Below are 14,436 nucleotides of genomic sequence, written 5' to 3'. Positions count from 1 at the left end.
TAGCCTGCAGTGCTGTTGTCATCTGGCCCCATTGGAGCCACTCTGTTTACTGAAGAAACGAGAAGAAAAGCGTATTCTACAGTTTCTCTCCCCAGGCGAAGGCCTCGGAATCCGACGCGGAGCTGTCCCTTACATTTGAAGTCGCGTGCCTCTGCTGCGCTCGCGGATGTCCTGGCACAGCAGCGGCTGACGCTACTCAGCGCCTCGTCTGCCAGGCCTCGCTCAGATGCAACTGAGACTATTTTCTGGGGGAAACGAATCGTTTCTCAGTCAAAACACTATGGGCGAAGGGTCCCCACTTCTGGACCTTTCCGTTTCCACGCAAGCAGTCGCCGTGCTCGTTGTGCGCATAGTAGGCGCAGTGCAAGGGTCGCGGCTGCTCTACGAGCAACGGCAGACAGACGAAGCGACGCAAAGTGTGAAGGCCCCGGTGCCACACATCGCAAAAAGTTTCCCGACAAACGTTAAAGGCTTGTTGCCCAGCTACCGATGTTGCAAGCGGAAGTCAGTGAGACTGCGCTGCGCGACCATACTACGGTTCCCCGGGGACAGAATTAGAGAGCTCAAATGCTTGGTCTTTCGAGCGTCGCGACACATTCGAAGAGAGCCACGGTCTGATACAGACTGGACAGGGCGCAGCCGCCATCGTTGTCAAAATGCATCGCAGACGAAATTGCTAGAATAGCGATGTAGCTCCTCGCAGGTCTAGTTCATGCTGAGGAACGGGAGGTCGAGTGGCGACCGCCGTGGTTGGGCTGCTGGAAATCTCGCGTGTTGGAGTTGTACGGCGAGGTAACGTAAGAAGTCAGCTTTTGTCGCTCCCTGCGGCCATCCTCCACGTCCCTACGCGATGGAACTCCTCCGGTATAAAATGTTGTACGGCGTGGTCTTGTTGGATGTCGTCTGTGGCTTTAGCCATAGAACACTGGCATGCTTCTTGTGTGCTAAAGCCGCACTCTCAACAACACTCAGCGTATTTTTCACGGCAGATGCTACCCGTCAACTGCCGCATGTATGTACATGCTCGTGTACCCCTATACTTCGGGGCCTACGCTATAAGGCAGAAGTCTCCAAAGACTACAATCCACGCCTGAGCTGCCGCTATCCAAAAACAGGGTCTACCTCTGTGCACCCTCAGTGAATATAGCGTATTTGAGGATAGAAAGGTCACCACGGTTCGTCTGCTACCTTCGCTCGACTGCTAGGCATGCACACAACCTGCACCGTCGCAAGAATCTAGTGACGCATTCTGACGTAATCAGGGTGTCGTACAATCGTGGCAATCACGCCGAAGCGAGTCCTGTGGGGTGCAGAGCATCGCCCTCCTGTCCTCGCACCGTCACTGTAAAAAATGAATCACAGTATGATTCACGGCTATGATCAAACGCGTCGGACTGAGACATAGTCCATGGCTCGGCCGCCTCGTCACAGCCTGTTTCAGCTCAGGGCTCTCCTGAGAAGCGAGAGAGGCAGCGTTTAGGTCGAGGAATCTGGAAACGGCTCGCAGACGACCTCAAGGCTGAGCCTTTTTTCAGCCGGAATGGGACAGACGGCTATGTTCACGGTGCTGAAACCACCTGCAATACAGGTAAGGGGCGAGCCTCAGCAAGGCGACTGCGGCGAAGTTCGCCGTTCGCGAGATCGTTTTGCGTCACAGCGTTTTCACACGTTACAAACGCATGTTCAGAAAACGCAAGCGTTTCTCTCTCTTTGTCGTAGAAACAGCGCCCCGAAAACCTGGGAAGAAAACTTTTTGACCAAGGTGGCAAAGCAGACGCTTCTCTTGCTGGCGTGTCTACTTGTATACCGCACAACGTTTCTGCGTGCGGCTTGGGTCACCGCAGCCTCTTGAAACGCATGCCGTGGGGTCTGTGACCCGCAGAGTTGAGTTTATATTTCCGACAGCGCGACGGCAGTCGGTAGTTGACGGATGACTCGAGTTCACGCCTACTGAGCGTCGCGGTGCAAAACCGACTTCAGCTGCGCAGGAAGCCTGTTGGCACGCGATTGGTCTGCTTCTCCAAGTTGCAAATTTTCTTCTGCGACTTCAAAGAAGCCACCTTGGTGAACAGGCGCGAGCATCCTCACACCCGATTTCCGCAGTAGAGCGTCTCAAGCCCTAGTAACGTATCGGTGGACGCGTAGTCCTCCGGTTCGTCCTCACTGAGTTGAAAAGTCGCAAGAGCAGATCCACGTGGTGCTACGGCCAGTACTTTCTCCTCAGCTCACTCCGACCATCTCCCTCGGGAGGGTCGTGGCTTCTCGTGGCCATGCACGTCTCCTTCGTCGCAGCGCCACCCTCCGCAGACGAGTTATCGACGCAGAAGACCTCCACGCTTGAGTCATGCGTCTGTCCCAGCATGATCCGCTCCCAGCGTATGGCTTGGGAGAAGCGGGAATCTTTCGTCCCAATGAAGTAAATGGCTCGTGCAGCAATCCACACCTCAATCAAAGCACTCACGCCAGGGTGCAGAAGCATAGCACTGTGGTCAGGTAAACTTTCCCTGGCGCTGTCTCCGTCCTGCGATGTGGCGGCTTTTGCTCCAGGCGGATGGCGACTGGTCCGCGCAGGACCCGCCTTCAGAAGACTCTGAACAGCTGCGAGATCGAAGAAGATCACGTTGTACGAGAAAGACGAAGACTGCACCGCCGCCGCCGCACCTGCTTCGGCGACTGCATCTCGCAGCTCGCGTTTTTCGGCCTCCGTCCCGTCCGTGCAAATGAATGCCTGACGCCAGACGCCACAAACGCACGAACCCGTTTCGACCAATGCAGCGGGGCGAAGGCAGAGGAATAATACGCAGGATAAAACACCAGTTCACGCAGCATTTTCGATTCGACTAGCCGATACTCATAAACACCTTCCGGGGCATGCAGACCAAGAATAATGAGGCAAAGATATGTACTCACACACGTGTCGTAGCGTCTCCTCTAGCATCGTCCCCTTGGGCACCAAACCACACACTCAGACGGAATCCGGTAAAAGTCAACTATAACGAAATGGTCGCTACAAGACCGGGGAGCGCTAGGTCGTCAAAACTGCAGCGCGAACGCAGAACAGAGCGTCACGCCGACCGCCAGGCTCTGTAATTTCGCGGATGTACTTCGACGCCAGCGGCATGGGAATTGTCAGTGCGTGCGGAACGCACCTTATCTTCGGGAATACACCGAAAAGACACACTGCACGGGCTTACCTTGGAAACTCCGTGGGCCTTCATTGTTGTTACCAGATAGCCAGCTGCCCGTCGCAGCGACACCGAGCGGTTCAAATATATGAAATCTGACCGCCGCAAGTGGGCAGCGATGTAGGCCGGCTTCGCAGGAGTCTGGCCTGTTTCTACGCCAGCATGTGGGAGGCGGCTGCTTTTTTCATCGGCTTCACTTTCCTCTTTGGGCGTAAGGAAGCTACTGATGAAGAGATCACCAATTTCTCGAAGCGTCGGATGCACATACAGCATGTCAATGAGGTGCGCCTGAAGCAGAACTTTCGGCCACGGCACCAGCAGACTCTCCGCGGACTGAAAAGCATGTCACATGCACATGCAGGCATTTCAGAGCTACATCATGTTCAATCCCATACACACGAGCAAACAGCCGCGAACGAGATATGAACAGCCCCGCGTATAGGTTCATCTGTCGTCCTGTTGGCATCCCTGTGCGGAATATTACAGGGTTTGGGCATGTGTTTCCGTTTGTCATACAACGCCGAATATCGCGAAATTCGCTGCTGAGTTAGCGCTTAACGCTGAAGACTCTTGCTCCCAATACCGACCACCGCCGGGATAAGGTGTTTTTGTACGTGATTGCCGATATGACTTCTGTCCAGATGGGCAGATTTTCGACGTTCGTGGCAAGACAAGCTGAGGTAAAACCGACGAACGCGCAAACTGCCGCACCTTACGTGGGCTCGATGCCTATATGCGACTGCAGGTATGCCGGCTCACCTTCATCCACAGGGTCTGAATCTCTCCAGGGAATCGCGTTTCCATGGAGCGCCAGATAATGTCGGCAACGCGTGTTGCGTCCGACATATACAGCTGTGCACTCCACTGCGGACAGAAGACGCACGGTACGAAATGAAAAAAGACAAGCAGTGAATTCCGGTCACGCGGTTCCAAACGGCAATCGGAGCAAAACCACGACCGCAAAGCAAAACGCGTGGAGACACACCCTGGTGGAGATCCTGGAATAGCATGTTGTGGAAAAAGAAGGGATCGATCACGCCAGTAGGCAAGAATGGAGAATTGCTTACCATCTCCGTTGCCTGTATCTTCGTGCAGAATCCTCCTAACCACAGAGTAATTCCATTCCATTCATCGGCTTCGCTTTCAGGCTCCTCCATCGCGCTGCCTGTTCCTGACAAGCACTGTGGTTCGCTCCTCGCGTCCACGTCGCTTGCAGCCCCATCACCTGCGCCTGCTTTGCACTGTCCCTCTGTCTTCGCTCGTGATGCCGCTGGAGGGCCCTTCGGCCTCCGGACCTGCGCCTTTTGAAGCGCGTCAGGCGGCATGGAGTCCCGGATTTCAGGGCTCGCCGGTGGCTTGTTGACTTCGCAGCACACATCGTCATCCTGCCGCTGTGTCTCTGCCGAGTCCCGTGAGACGCGAGCGGATGCAGGCGATTCACAGGCACAGAACGATCGGCGCCGCGCTGCTGGGGTCGACGAAAAGCGCACCGAAAAGACAAGATCGAAGGCAATCTGCAGGAAGCGTCAAAAGAGCAGACACGCGAGTAAGTTCAGGTCCGTGACTCCACGCTCGCGATCACCAGAGCGAAACGCAAAAATGAGATGCGACATAAATTCCGTATGCATGCGTGGGTGTCTGCGTGCAGGGGCGAGCGAAAGCACTCTTACGCCACACGTGTACGCAAATGCACACCCTGGGGATGCTTCAACACATTCTATCAGAGTTCTAGACGGATTTCAGCCGCACGAAGCTCTCCAGTCACGCCTACCGGTGCTTGCTGTCTGGTTTCCATTTTTCTGTCGCCCCAGGGGTCTAGCCGCTTCTGCTGGTAGATCAGGAAGTCCTCGAACTCCATGAGTGGCACGCGCTCTCGCATCTGCTCAAAGTCGAAAAACACCCCCCAGGGGGCGTGCTTCATCCACGGGTCGTGCGCGGCGCGTTTCACCGCCTCCTCAGAAAATCGCCAATGTGCGAGTCCACACCACGGAGGAAGAACGAGTACCCATAGGGGGGATGACAGAAACGGGCGTCCATCTCCTCGCTGTTGCTGTACTGCTCGCGCTCGCTGGGTCGAGCGCGCGTTCAAAATAGAGACTAGGAGTGCAACCCGGAAAATCACTTCCTTCTGAAGCTGAAGAGTGGAGTGACACACATGTCGACCGAACAAAAGAGGACAAAACAACGAATGAAACCAAAAAAAACGTGTCCGAGGTGAACCCTGGGCGGCGGCTTGCACGAGTCGCCTGACGACGCACGGTGGGAGCCGCATCCGCAGGAAGAGATGAACGCGACGCGAAAGAAGCAATGGCACAGAAGCACAAACTCTGATGCGCCGTCCCTGATGCTCTGGTGAGATGTCAGAGTGCCCTACAGCCTGAACGGCGCACGCTGAACAAAGACGACGAGCTCCTCTTTCATGCAACGGCCGGTTCACACACGTACGCCTCAGTCCGCCCTTTGTGCGGAGGAGCGAGGAGGATACAGCGATGGCTTACGGTAACATACATGAAAGCCTTCTCCGTTCTTGACGTCGTACAGGAGAAAACGAAAACCTGTATCGTCCCATCCGGTCGGATTTGTGGAGTCTGTTCTGCTTAAATGCGTGGAATCACCTAAAGGCAGAAGTCAGGCGGTAGCAAGGGAAGCACCTTGTCGCGATACCGCAGGCCTGCATCTCGAAAAAGGCCTCGATCGGCGGCGTCTCCACATCAACGGAATAGCCCTAGCAGAGTCGGCGGAGCGAGGAACGGCTGTCTGGGCTCAGGAACAAGCAGCCGAAGCCAGTGAGAAGTCGCCACTGGGATACCCCAACGTTTGCCGCTGGCTCCCAGACGTCTGTTCTGTAACGGGATGGGAAAGAAGAACGCGCCCACGTGCCGCCGGTGACGGTGACCAACGCGCGTTGGACTTTGGTTGCTGACGCTTGAGACTTTGTCTCTGTCTCACATCAAATGGCGGATCTTACGGGGGCAGGTGACGCGAGGAGGAGCCAGAAAGCTGCTCAGTCTCCTGCTCAACTCTCCGTAGGCAGGACAGGCGTCATCGTGCGCTGCGAGCGATTCAGCTGCAGTGGATATGCGAGTGAGGAAGAGACAGACCAGAGACGAAACGAGTGCACGGAAAGAGAGCCGGAGCATGCGCCCAGTACGCGTAGTCGGCTGAGCGTCGCCAGTCCCGTCCGGACGCGCGGATGAGGCAACTAGAGGAGCGAGGTGGAACGAAGCGCCGGTTCCAAAAAAATCTGATCTTCCTTGCGCTTGCTTCAACGGCGGCCATCCCCCGCGTCGACTGGGCGTGGCTTCAGTCATCGTGGAACGATGAGTCGGGGTGGCATGCAGCGCCTGGTACCTAAGATACACGAGTCAATCGAGAGCGAAGTTCAGCCCGATTAGGTACACAGCCGGAGGACGCGCACGCCTAACAAAGAGGGTAGCCTCGTAAACGACGGATCCGACGGCCAGCCATAAAAATTCGACGGATGGTCTCCGTAATACAACATAGCTCGAAAGTTCGTGTGTGAAGCGCAGTCGGAGGCATACACGTTCGGTTCAGAATTGAGTTGGACGGATACTAATGCGCGCAACGCTGGATCCGCGCCCATGGCATGGCCAAATTGCTCTATCAGTCGGGCCTTAACGGCGCAACTCGAGACAGGATGCCAACGGCAGTAGCCGGACCTCGTCACCTGCGATCTGCAAAGAACTTCACGCCCCGAGCGTCGACCCTTGGCTCATCCCCATCCCCAAGAGAACCTCGCCATGAGACGGGACAGCTTGCTTCCCGCGGGAAGAGGCCACGTTGACGCGAGCTTTTCCGGCTGCCGAAGCTGTAGATTGCAGGTCGAGCCTCCCATTCGCTTGCGGGATGTATCAAATGTTCGCGCTTGCTGTATGCAAAGTTCCCAGCGTCGTGCGTCGCGCGCGTACTGCGGTGTGCAGCGCGGACCCTGGCGCGGTTATGGCTGGAGCTGGTCTGGAATTGCTCGAGCTCGGACGTTCATTCTCCAGGGCGCATTCGAGGAGTAGTTTCAGGTCTTCTCACAGGAAAAAGCAACTACAACAGAGCGGAAGCGACGACATCAACCCTCCGGTCCTTCGTGCTCCGCAGTGGACGTGGGAGCGGAGAAGCAGCGCACAGCGACAGCTCTACACAGCAGAGACTCCAGAGGTCACCCGGCGCATCTGCTGCGTTCCTCAGGGACCGAACCAACCTGCCCTCTCTTTCCTTGTCCCATTTGGATTCGGTAGTGAAGCCAGAGCAGCGTTTTGAGTCATGGGAAGAAAAAGCTCTTTAGGTATCTTTCGTCGTTCGCGGGGTCCGAATAAAGGACGACCTCGAGTTCGCCGCGGGCGCATGCCGCCGAATATCCTGTGGTCTCGGGCAGCGTTTATCTCTTGTTGGTGACTTTGTTTCCTCAATACGGGAGTCGCAGTAGCGTCTGTTCCGAGAGCTCGTGGCGGGTGCCTGACGAGCTTTGCTTGGTAGGCGCGCCGCGACACTCCCCTCGACACAGTAGAGCGGGGAAAGTCGGTTGGTTTCCAGTTCGCGGCCTGGTTCCGTCTGCTGCACTTTTCTCGGGCTACCGAACACGTGAAAAGAACGAAACAAAAGGACTTTCACGGGGTCCGACGCTCGCGTGCAGCGCAGAGCAGACAATATCGGTCGGGGTCCGGCCGTGCCTGTCCCCACCCCCCCCGAATTTTTCTGTGGATGGCGCCACGAACGGCGGTTTCTTGCCGAGTGTCTTCAAGTCTGGGCGTTCCCGGCGGCTGCGTCGCGGTAATGTAGCGCGTGTTTGTGGAGTCTTCCTCCTCTCGGACTTGTTCAGAGGAGTCTGGCGTGTCGTGACGTTCCGCGGAAGCGGGCAAGCAAGCGTCGAGAAAATGCAGCTGCGAGAGAGAACGAACGTGGGGGGGTCCCGGATAGGCCTGTCACCTCTCAGCGTGGACACCCTGTCGCCGAGCTGTGATTCATGTCACTGTCCAAATAACCTTTCTCGTCGCCTGTCACAGGACTCGGATGCTGCCTCAGTATACCGCGAGCATGCCGCGCATTACGCACACAAGTTTCGGGCCTCCATAGACTACAAAACTCGGGAGGAACCGCGGCAGATTGTCTGGGGATGTATTCTCGTACTCGTCCTGCTTCTTCTGGGTTTCCGCGACCAGTTTTTCTCGTCGCCGTCTGCGGTGAAGGGGATTTCCAGCGCGCTGCCGGGGGGTGGCGAAATCTCCTTTCCGACGGCGACTTCAGGGGCGCAGCAGATACCTCCGTCAAGTTCTGCGCAAGTCTCTGGAACGCCGGAGACCGGCGCGCCACCGTCCGCACAAGCTCAAGAAGGGAAGCAAGAGAGTGACTCTGAAACGATTGACTACTGTCAGCGGTTCCCGGAAGATACCAAATGCGTACCTGAGTCTCCGTCTGGCCATGTAGTGTCTCCGTCGTTTTTTTCGTCACTGTTTGGTGGCGGCTCTTCGCCAGCCGCCGCTGCCTCTCCGCTGAGCACGGGCGTCCGGCGAGTGGTGCTGGAGCTGCTTGTTCTCGTGTGCATCTACTGTTTTCTCCAGGCTAAAGACGGTTTGCTGGTCCGACCCCACCCTGGTTTTTGGCGTGTGGTTCACGGCGTCTGTCTTGTGCACTTAATCGTCATGGTGGTGCTGCTTGCTGTCGACGTGGAGACTGGGAGAACGGCGCTGCAGCTCCTGTTTCCAGAGATTGTCGGGGCGAGGGAGAAAGTTTTTGCCGGCACGCTCGTGATGGACTGTCGAATCAACGGAGACACGATTATGAGACAGCTTCGCAGCGTGTGGTTCGTCTCGCACGTTGTCGGCTGGCTGTGCAAGATGGTGATCCTGCGAAACTGGGGCTTTTGTCTGCTGTATTCGGTTGCTTTCGAAATCGGCGAGCTGTCGTTCCAGTGGCTCGTGCCGGAGCTCTGCGAGTGCTGGTGGGATAGCATTTTCATCGATGCTCTCCTGAGCAACGTCAGCGGAATGCTTCTGGGGGCGATTATCATGAAGCTGATCAACATGCACCAGTACGACTGGCTAGGCCGCTATCCGCTGTATCAGAAAGTACTTATGAGCTTGACACCGTTTTCATCTGAAGACTACGACTGGAGCTTCTACAAGACGCCGAGGCACCTTTTTCTTGCCATCACGCTCCTCGTGTTCTGTCTCTTCACCGAGTTGAACGTTTTTTTCCTCATGGCGGTCCTCGACATCCCGGCCGTCCACTACATCAACCCGCTTCGGACGCTGTATCTCTCGCTGCTCGGCGCCGCTGCGGCTGCAGAGCACTACGAGTATACGATGTACAGTCGAGAGCGAATTGGTCATAACGAATGGCTGCTGGCGATCATCCTCTGCATCGAGCTTCTTGTGTGCGTCAAGTACGGAGCGAGTCGCTTTCCGCGGTTCTCTCCTCCGCCCGACATCTTCATGCCGTGGATCGTCGCGCTCAGTCTCTTCGGTGCGTGGAGTTACTGCTACTTTACGACCGCGGACCTGCGCGGGCTGAACAGCGGATCAGCCAAGAAGGTGGCAAGGATCCAAATGGTGCGCGACGCGAATGGGGGGGCGAAGAACGAGCCAAAGGGGGACAGTACAGTGACGAAGCGAGACGAGGTTAAACGCCAGTCGCTGAGTTGGCAAGATCAAGCCAAGCTGCTGGTTATCACGCTGCCTCCGCAAGCCTGCTTTCTCCCGCTCTTGTATCTCATGAAATTTTATTTTTATGATTATGTCCGAGTGGAGCCAAAGTGGTAACCCAAGGCAGAAGTCGGCTCTCGAGACTATGCTTCGAAAGACGCTGCGCTGTGCGTCTTCCGCTACCCTCATGTTTGTGCCTTCTCGCGACGCAGAAGGCGACTGGCTTCGTGAGTGCTGTTTTGTCTCCGCAGGTATCAAGATATAAAGAGGCGGAGTGAAGTCTCACGAGCCCGGTGATCCCCCGTGACAGCCCACCAGAGCAGGCATCCGCGCTTCTTGTTCTGCTCGTGGCTGGAGTCAGTGGGGGGGTTCCTTACCACGTCAGTGCCATCTTTTCAACGTGCGTGGGTTGTGTGAAGCTCGCCGGTCGTGAAGAAGCGTTTCGTACGTTGAGGAGGGCTGTATGCGTGGATTTCAACAACTCAGTAGGTGACCAACAAGCAGAGGTCGTTGTTTCATCTTTCCATTTTATCCATGTTCGTCTATTTGCGTGATGCTTCGAGCGCAGAGTGCCTCTGCTGTGGATCTGAGTATTCTTCGCGTCGTCGTTATGGTTTTTAAGGGTGGGTCGTCTCTTCGGCGACATGCGTCGGCTGCCGAGAGCTTTTTTACCCGGCTGCTGTGAGCATGCTTTCACCACGTATCTGAACGCATCCGCATATGGATGTTTTGTCTGCCCGTATGAATGCCCTTTTTCACGGTACCCCCGCGTAGCTCATATTGATCCGACAGTGCCAGGGAATAGGGCAACAGTATGAGCCACGAGCAGGTAGAGACGGGAGAGCTCGAAAAGGGCCGGCACTCAGCTCTGGCGTGGTGACTGCGGGTCTTTCCGAAGAAAGGAGTGTCCTTAAATCTTAATGGCTCATTTGTGGTGTTCCATGCGAACTCAGATCACAACAAGTCTGAGTGAATCATCAGGATGCTTCTTTTCGGAAAAGGGTAAAGGTGTCGCTTTTCCTGTAGCGTCTCGTGTCGACGAATGGACCGCGCGTAACCTGGGAGGGCGCTGACTGGACGCGGCCTTTCTGACGTGCAGCGTCAATGTCGCCGAGACCGTGCACCTTGCGCAGAGAATATGAATCTCAGAGTTTTCGGATTGATCAAGCTGTACAGCAGGTCTCCTTAGAATGAGTTCTGTTTCAATTGAGCCCTCAGTAGAGGGTTCGCCGCACCACACCGAGGATGCGGTTGATGCGAGAAGTAACTGTGGTCAGGGATTTTCGTCCAGGCAGTAGTCAAGATCTTTTGCTGATGCGGTATCGCATTCGTGCAGCCACTGAAACTCCTGAATCAGAATTTTTGTAACAGTGGTTGCAAAACAAGCAGACAGGATGGAAAGCAATGATCGTATGGAAAACCTCAGTGGTGCACAGTGGAGTAGACAAGTATGTAGCTGCATGGTACGACGACCACTCACGCAATTTTAGCCTGCTGCCCCCAGCATTAAGGTCAGTGGATCTGTAGTCTGAGGAGGAAGAGTTCGCTGATATCATAGTCAAGCCTGAAGGCCAAGTAGGCTCTCTCTTGCTTGGGGGAGCATGGATGTCTTTCGTAACAAGGCGGCGGGTGGAACGGTCACGCAACCGTCAAGTCGTCGTTGAAGTACAAGTGGAGAGCGGGAATGTGGTCATCGGGGTTGATGCCGAGAGTGCGTAGGCGCGCCTCCTCGTCTGGTATTCCGTTCTCCTCCAGAGTTCTCTCCATGTCCAACGGTTTTTCGAGTCGTGTCCACATGTAAGAACCGGCATGGTCGTTCTCGCTTAGATACCTTGCTTGTATTTCTTTGATTGTGTCCTCGGATGCCACCTCAAGAACCACGTCATGTTGAACCAGCAGATTCCGTATTCGGATTTTCCGCGCTTTCTTCGTGAGATGTCCAATCACGTATTTCTCATCGAGCCACCAAGGCGTCTCGATATTTGTTGCCCAATCGGCAGAGGGATAGGGAGGCGGGATATGAATGAATCTGCCCTGAGGTGTATAAGGCTGTTCGATTCCCGTTGCGGGATCGATATGCCGTTTAGGATTTCGTGTCTCCTCGTCGAACCAGTCCGAAATGTCTGTGCCGGCGGCTGCTATGAGAGGTAGAGCTAACTCGTTTTGGTGCTTTACTAGCAAAGGCGTCAGATCGAGCACGCGTCCAAAAAGAGCCACCCAGCAATCGTAGTGAGAGCTGTGACGCGCGATGTCACTGAGCGTATAGTGGCGGCGCCGTGCCACCTGTTTAGTGACCAACCGAGGATCAATGTCTTCATAGTTTTTCGTCGTTATTGCAGTGTTCAGCATCTTTTTGAATGGTCGGAACAGCCCAGTGCGGAAACGCTTGGCTTGCCGAGCCGCTCGTCCTACGTAGAGCTTTCAGAGTCTGAGACTTCCACGAAAATCCATGGCATCGGCCGAGATATAGATTTTTAGTGGCGTCGGCTACCTGGGGTTGTTCTGAGCTGCGAGGACTGAGATGCCATCGGGCGAATGGGCTCGGAGGGGTCGTGCAGTCCGTCCTCACGTCGCCCGCGCAGCTAGCAATGAACAGTGGTACTGACATGTCGCGCACAGCCCCTAGAGTTTGCGGAGGTGCCTCACGTCTAGAGATTGGAATAGTACCTCGCTGAGGTCTTCCTCCGCTCCAGCATACGGGGTTTGTGCGCTCAGACGTGGAAGTGCCCTTGCCTTAGCGTGGCTATCAAGGGCGTCCTGTGAAGCCGACAGGACCCGCGCATACGGACGCGTTCGAAAAGGGTGCTCGGGGCTGCCATCAAACTGCCAATGCCGTGGCGGGAGCCCCACTGAAGAGATGTTCTTTCTTAAAGCAGGACACGCCACTTTCTTCTGCAGAAAGAAAAGAAACGACAGATGGCCACACCAGCCCTGTTTCCCGCTACACTCTGGCCAGTAGATGGAGACAGGAGCCGGTGCCCAAGGCAACAGACAACCAAGAAATGGCATTAGGTTGTCTCTGGCCGCCGAGCGGCACGCTGTCTAGAACTACCACTACACGTATAACGAACACTTGAGAGTCGGTCAGATGTACCAGGAGCCACTGCCATTTCACCTCACACCCGCCTGTGCGGCATCAAAGGATCCAATGCGCATGTTAGCCTGTGTGGCATCAAAGGGTCCAATGCGCATGTTATGTAAACAACGCGTATGCTATTTGAACGATGTGTGAGATGGGAAAGCCGTAGACGACCAGCGGTCGTGCACTGTAGAATAGGAACATGAGTTTTAGAGGACCGTCGTGTGCATTCGCCCCTTCACCCTCGTCCGAAAGAACTTAATTCAAGACCCAGGTGGTGAGCCTGCCCGCTGCAGTCCAACCTAGCACTGCACACGCATGCCATAAAAAGATGTATCCTGAGCGGCCACCTCGCCCATCCACCCATTTTCTGAGAGCTTATCTGTTCGTGTGCCTGTTAGCCGGATGATCCGCTCCACATTCGCCTGCGCGCCGACGCGTTTCCATGGCTATACACACGTCGCGGCTGCCAGCCATGCACACCACGTTGATTCCCTTCTACAATGCACAACGCCAATACCATCTGCTCAGCAGGAAGCTTGCCAAGTGGCAATGTGTGAGCTATTTCGTTGCAGCCACTGCAGAGGCATACTCAGCACCCCGCTCACTGTTGGCGTCTTGGAGAGTTGGTACTCCGAACGATTTCAAATCAACGTTTCAAGAATGTCTCTTCTTCACTATTCCAGCGTCCCATAAAGCACGGCGGACAAGCTGGAGCGCGTAAGACGATGCTGACCTGCACTAGAGGCGTCTCTCTCCTTGCGCAGCACGCATGATGACGCGTCTTTGCTGAGCAAGGCAGGAGGAACGGTGGAGCTGACTTGCTGCCGCTGGTCCAAACAAACGAATCATGCTATCTGTCTTGTGGACATGCGTGAGACGGCGCCGCTTACCTAGGGAAGCAAAACCTCCTAGTGGCCTGCCTTGCTCGAGCCATTTCTCACCATCACTTATGTGTTTAGATGTTGAAAGTGTGAAGGGGACTCGCATGCGGTGGAATCTATGAGTTCTAGTTCTCGAGCAAAGCTGCATATGTTTACCCGTCTTGCTCATGTCTTGCCGCCTGCTGGATGCCGTTCGCTCCTTCGTATCTGCGGCCTATACGCGTTTCTGCCAAACTCACGATGGACGCTAGAGTGCGCAGAGGTCCTACACTGGACCACTCGCGCCCTCTATTTGGGTTTCTTGCCTATGCGATGTGATTTTTTGGCTTGCTTGTTTCCTTCCGGGCCACAATCCGCTGTAACGGTGTGACCGCATTGGAGCATCGCTCTATTAGCCGGTTCAGGTCACAGGGTATATTGCCACTGTGCGGCAAAACTGCGCATGCACTCGGAAGGAGGAAGTCGCAGCGTTCTCGAACCGTGGGGGGGGGGACGGACGTTTTTCTGGGAAAAACGGAGGTGACGACGCTCTTGGGAGCGACAAAGTTCTGAAAAAGGCAGAGGAGACTGCCGAGGTGCTGGGAAAGGCTTTTTGGGTACGGTTTTCTTTCTCTCTTTCTCTCTTCGCGGCCTGT

The 14,436-nt window shown here is 55.4% G+C and overlaps 3 protein-coding genes across 3 annotated transcripts; 1 reads left to right on the top strand and 2 right to left on the bottom strand.

Annotated features, from left to right (window-relative positions):
• Positions 1-2,200: 2,200 nt before the first annotated feature.
• Positions 2,201-5,064, bottom strand: BESB_007350 (uncharacterized protein; the record flags this gene model as incomplete). The annotated part of the gene is made up of 5 exons (XM_029359489.1): positions 2,201-2,728; positions 3,195-3,518; positions 3,945-4,049; positions 4,253-4,699; positions 4,957-5,064. The coding sequence occupies 5 exons, from the start codon at positions 5,062-5,064 to the stop codon at positions 2,201-2,203; spliced, it is 1,512 nt and encodes a 503-aa protein (XP_029222402.1).
• A 3,007-nt stretch (positions 5,065-8,071) lies between these two features.
• On the top strand, positions 8,072-9,955 carry BESB_007340 (putative phosphatidylserine synthase; the record flags this gene model as incomplete). The annotated part of the gene is made up of 1 exon (XM_029359488.1): positions 8,072-9,955. The coding sequence occupies one exon, from the start codon at positions 8,072-8,074 to the stop codon at positions 9,953-9,955; it is 1,884 nt and encodes a 627-aa protein (XP_029222401.1).
• A 1,521-nt stretch (positions 9,956-11,476) lies between these two features.
• BESB_007330 (flagellar associated protein) lies at positions 11,477-12,187 on the bottom strand (the record flags this gene model as incomplete). The annotated part of the gene is made up of 1 exon (XM_029359487.1): positions 11,477-12,187. The coding sequence occupies one exon, from the start codon at positions 12,185-12,187 to the stop codon at positions 11,477-11,479; it is 711 nt and encodes a 236-aa protein (XP_029222400.1).
• Between the last annotated feature and the right edge of the window lie 2,249 nt (positions 12,188-14,436).

The sequence above is a fragment of the Besnoitia besnoiti genome, chromosome I (genome assembly GCF_002563875.1).
Source record: "Besnoitia besnoiti strain Bb-Ger1 chromosome I, whole genome shotgun sequence".
NCBI classification, from domain to species: Eukaryota; Apicomplexa; class Conoidasida; order Eucoccidiorida; family Sarcocystidae; genus Besnoitia; species Besnoitia besnoiti.
This window is presented reverse-complemented; position numbering and strand designations above follow the sequence as displayed.